We start from the raw sequence: 5000 nt of genomic DNA, 5'->3' as shown, positions 1-5000 counted from the left end.
CTCTCCCTCTGCAGAGACGCACAAAGTGGGGCCGATAGAGGAGGACACGTGGTTGCTAGGCAACATCAATCAGATGGGCTACTTCAGGGTGAACTACGACCTGCACAACTGGAGACTTCTCATTGAGCAGCTGATGAACAACCATGCGGTGAGTACCGTACACTCTCATGGCCCGAAGTCTGTCACACTATGCGGCAAGTAGCCTCTCTTGTCCATAATCTGTTGAACCACGGGAAGCACAAGTACATTCAGGGCTCTAAATTAACTTTTTCCACCACCAGCCAATTTGGCTAGTAGACATTTTTTCTTACCAGCCAAACAGAAGGTCAACTAGCCTTTTTTTATCTCGCCAAAATAAACTAGGCTATGTGTTAGGCTATTTAAAAAAAAAAAAAAAAAACATGGTTATTTTATTCAACTATTTCCAAAACACATAAACACTATAGGCCTACATAGGCCTAATTAACATAATAAGCATATTATATACACTTTTTAATTATTTTTTTAACTTCTGCTTTATATTTACCTCTGAAAACAGTGAATCACATCACTCAAGCCACACAACAGACCTTTAACATAGCCTACAACCAAACACACAGCCAAACACTACAAAACCTCACATCTGTACACTCCAAGGAAGGAGAAGAAATGAGAGGAAAAGAAGAGGAGAGAGGAGGAAAGGAGAGATCAACACACACACACACACACACACACACACACACACACACACACACACACACACACACACACACACACACACACACACACACACACACACACACACACACACACACACACACACACACACACACACACACACGCATGCAATAATGGGTATGTCTGTGTGTTTATGTAGCCTATATGCTGCTATAGACACCTTCATTTACTCCAGGAGCTCTTCTCTACCATGCGCAATAAAATGACAAGAAGCACGCTATGTTTAACTATCACGGAAATGTCGCCGTTGGCAGTTTTTTGGTTATTGATTTTTTTTTCACGTAGCCTACTTGCACGGTTATGCAAGGTCTGCTCTTCTTTCCGATGGAGTGGGCTTTCCAACTTAAGTTGCGCCAGGACTTAAAGCATTTCAGAAGACAACTGACAGCTACGCGCACACTACTCTGACAGATAGTTATCATCCTCTGCCCTTGTCGCAATTTCTTTCCACAACCACTCCTTTTTAAAAACGTCACTACTATTACTGTTATTATTACTAGTAGGCCTATTCGCCAACACAGAATCTTGCTCTAACCACCACCACAAAACATACAAAACAGAAGTAGGCATAATCCGCGTCATGTTATTAAAACTCTTCGGTCAGGTCCTCGCAGCTTAAAAGGGCAGCCTGTTAGAGAAAGGTTCTGTGTCGGTGAGTGCTAATAGTAACAGTAGGCCTAATAGTGATGTTAAAAGTGGTGGAGCGAAAGCGACAGAAGCAGAGGAGGAGAGTTGCCTGTCAAAATAATGCGAGCGTAGCCGACAGTAGGCTGTTCGTCTGAAATGTTTTCTGTCGTGGCGCGCGCAACAGCAGCATGGAGTAGCCGCTGCCAGAGCTGCTTCGGAAAGCCCACGGTGGGATGCTACGTCATGACGGTAGTGTTTATGGGTAATGTAGGAAATCTCGCCGTATCGTTGCCATTCAAGCAGCGGTTTACCGTTCATAATTTACTGTACTCGGGCGCAACTAGCCAAATTGGCGGGTAGGTAATTTTTTCTACTAGCCAAAATGAATTCTCACCCGTGTTTGGCGTGTTGGCGTGTGTTAATTTAGAGCCCTGAGTACATTCTTCTGTCCATAGTCTCTTCAAAGCATGAGTTAGGCACAGTCCTCAGTTTATAGTCTTTTTCATCATGTAGTGAGTGCATGCTTTTCATTGTCTCCTCAAGGAATACACTTCATTCTCTCCATAATCGTCTCATATGTGCAGCAAGTCTACCTCTCTATACATGTTGTTTATACATAAACATGGTTCGGGAGGAAGCCTGTGAGTGATTGACAGCCGTCATTACTTGCTCCCGACTTCGCAGATATTCAAACCCCTCCTTTCCCTTTCACCTGTCTTGCGTGAAGGCTTTCCGGATTGTCCCACCACCTCCCCTACTCCATTCACTAGAGCACCCGGCTACACTCCTATAGCCTACAACGGGGGTGGAAGCGGATCTCATCCCGCATGGATCTCATCCCAGGACCGAGGCCAGCCAGCATGCCACTCACGCATATGTACACCAAGCACTCAAGGGCCAACTAGCGAAATAGCCATTAAACTCTTCTCACCCATCAGTCCATGTCTCCGATAGTCTTATCTTGTGAGTCCTCTCCTGTCCTTCCACTCCCCATCTCATTTCATGGATGAGGTGCCCTTTAGCAGTCCACTTAAAGGGACACTGTGCAGGAAATGGTCAAAAAAGGTACTGCAACTATGCTGCTCATTGAAACTGGGTTGCCTATTGCCAAATTTGATCTTTTCATGAAAGTTTACTGAGTAGTAAACTAATATTTTCTAATATGGCCCAAGTACAGTCATTTTTGCAGCTATTTTTGGAAATTCAAAATGGCGGACCATGGGGAAGATCCCCCTTTCCATGTATGAAAAGTGCAATTTTTCCAGTCAGAATGAATACTTAGAATTTGATGGTGGTGGTAAGTATTCATGAAAAGGTAGCATTAATGAATGGGTAGCATGAATTCTGGAAATAAACAACTAAAAATGTCACACAGTGTCCCTTTAACCCCACACTGCTCCAGGGACTATAACCAATGCCCTGTACTTAAAATAACTTTAAATCGTGTTAAAGTGTTAGCTAGTTTAATGTAATGTAACCCCACACTGCTCCAGGGACTATAACCAATGCCCTGTACTTAAAATAACTTAAAATCGTGTTAAAGTGTTAGCTAGTTTAATGTAATGTAACAAAACTCTCCTATGTTTCAAACCATAAGCCTCTGCTACGCCCATTCTCTCTCTCTCTCTCTCTCTCTCTCTCTCTCTCTCTCTCTCTCTCTCTCTCTCCTCTCCTCTCCTCTCTCTCTCTCTCTCTCTCTCTCTCTCTCTCTCTCTCTCTCTCTCTCTCTCTCTCTCTCTCTCCGTATTCTCCTCAAACATGCATGCTGCTGTCTATACTCCTCTCAAGCCACTCATTGAGTTCTCTGTCCATGGTGATATCATGCATGCAGTGAGTGCCGTCTCTGTCCATAATCCTCTCACCCATGCAGTGTTTTCCTTATATCCCCTCTCACTCTAAACCTCTCAATCAAAAATCTCAATCAATACCTCAGCAGCTTGGGCAGTCGTGTCCTAATGATTAAGGATATGGACTTTAGATCAGGGTGTTGCAAGTTCGAACCCCTGTTCAAATGCCTGACTGTTGAATTGCTTGAAGAAGGTCAGTAGACTTAAAAGTCGCAGTAAACCATGCGAATGTGAACAGTGTGCGGGAGCTTTCTTTTTCTTTAAAGGGACACTGTGTGAGATTTTTAGTTGTTCATTTCCAGCATTCATGCTACCCATTCACTAATGTTACCTTTTTCATGAATATTTATCACCACCATCAAATTCTAAGTATTCATTATGACTGGAAAAATTGCACTTTTCATACATGAAAAGGGGGATCTTCTCCATGGTCCGCCATTTTGAATTTTCAGAAATAGCCATTTTTAGCTGCAAAAATGACTGTACTTGGGCCATAATACAAAATGTTAGTTTATTACTTGGTAAACTTTCATGAAAAGGTAAAATTTGGCAATAGGCGACACAGTTTCAATGAGCAGCATAGTTGCAGTACCCTTTTTGACCATTTCCTGCACAGTGTCCCTTTAACTTTTGGTGACCCAGGGGTTCTTCTCCTACGCACTTGACCAAAGGAGGTGTCCAAGAATTCTACACTTACAAAAGTTTGAATGCCACCATTCCACTCCCTATCACACTCCATGGCTGTGGTGCCAGCCATGAAAGTGAAATGTAATGTAAAAACAATGTAATGCTTGATCCCTCTCCTTCCTCTCTCCATCCTCTCCTCCATAGTCTTTTGTTCTCCATCCATGGCATTGCCATGCATTTATTAAGCCCTTCTTCTTTGTTCCAACTTATTCCAACCATGCAAGTAGTCCTCTATTCCTGCCATAGACTTTGCACACATGTAGTAGGCCCTTAACTCTCTTTATACTCTCCTGCCCTCTGTTCTGTCATTGCTTTCCATTCCTCTCCTCCTCTTTCATGTCCTCTCATCTCATCTCCTCTCAGAGCCTTCTACATTGAACATGTATATTTGATCTTTCCTGTGACCTCCTAGTTTGGTTCATAGATGAGCTCATCTTCCAGCTCACGTATGCCACACACCTCTCTCTCTCTCTCTCTCTCTCTCTCTCTCTCTCTCTCTCTCTCTCTCTCTCTCTCTCTCTCTCTCTCTCCTCTCTCTCTCTACTCTCTCTCTCTCTCTCTCTCTCTCTCTCTCTCTCTCTCTCTCTCTCTCTCTCTCTCTCTCTCTCTCTCGCTGAATATCTCCTTCACAATATTCCCTCAGGCATACGCTTTATTCTTCATTAATTCTTCTGTCTAGGTCCTCCACATCTGCATATACATGATCCTCTCCCTCCTCCAACAGTCTCCACACACCACTCCTCCTGGCACTAACTATCTCTTCCGTCTCCCCCTCCCCCCTCTCTCTCTCTCCGGCAGATAATCTCCATTGGAAACCGGGCTGGGCTCATTGACGACGTCTTTAACCTGGCTAGGTGAGTGTGAAGACACACTACACACACACTACACACACACACTCTCTCTCTCTCTCTCTCTCTCTCTCTCTCTCTCTCTCTCTCTCTCTCTCTCTCTCTCTCTCTCTCTCTCTCTCTCTCTCGTTAAGACTGTATGTGCGCACCCAAAAAGAAAGATGGCTAAAAGCCTTGCATCGTACACACAAGTCATTGCAGCATCCAGTATCATCATGCAGACCATCGATATGTACTATGCAGTGGTGAAATTGGCTTTTGTCTGGAAGGGGTA

At 43.9% G+C, this 5000-nt stretch overlaps 1 protein-coding gene across 1 annotated transcript in view; it reads left to right on the top strand.

The window, feature by feature from the left end:
• The window catches only part of LOC134459533 (thyrotropin-releasing hormone-degrading ectoenzyme-like), a 255190-nt gene that overhangs the window by 205436 nt on the left and 44754 nt on the right, over window positions 1–5000 (top strand). Inside the window, exons 8-9 of the mRNA XM_063211895.1 lie at window positions 15–148; window positions 4677–4732. Of these exons, the coding sequence (XP_063067965.1) occupies window positions 15–148; window positions 4677–4732 (190 nt within the window). The remainder of the gene's footprint in view (window positions 1–14; window positions 149–4676; window positions 4733–5000) is intronic.

This window comes from Engraulis encrasicolus, chromosome 12 (genome assembly GCF_034702125.1).
Source record: "Engraulis encrasicolus isolate BLACKSEA-1 chromosome 12, IST_EnEncr_1.0, whole genome shotgun sequence".
Classification (NCBI taxonomy): Eukaryota; Metazoa; Chordata; class Actinopteri; order Clupeiformes; family Engraulidae; genus Engraulis; species Engraulis encrasicolus.
The sequence above is the reverse complement of the archived record's forward strand: the minus strand, read 5'-3'. Positions and strand labels throughout refer to the sequence as shown.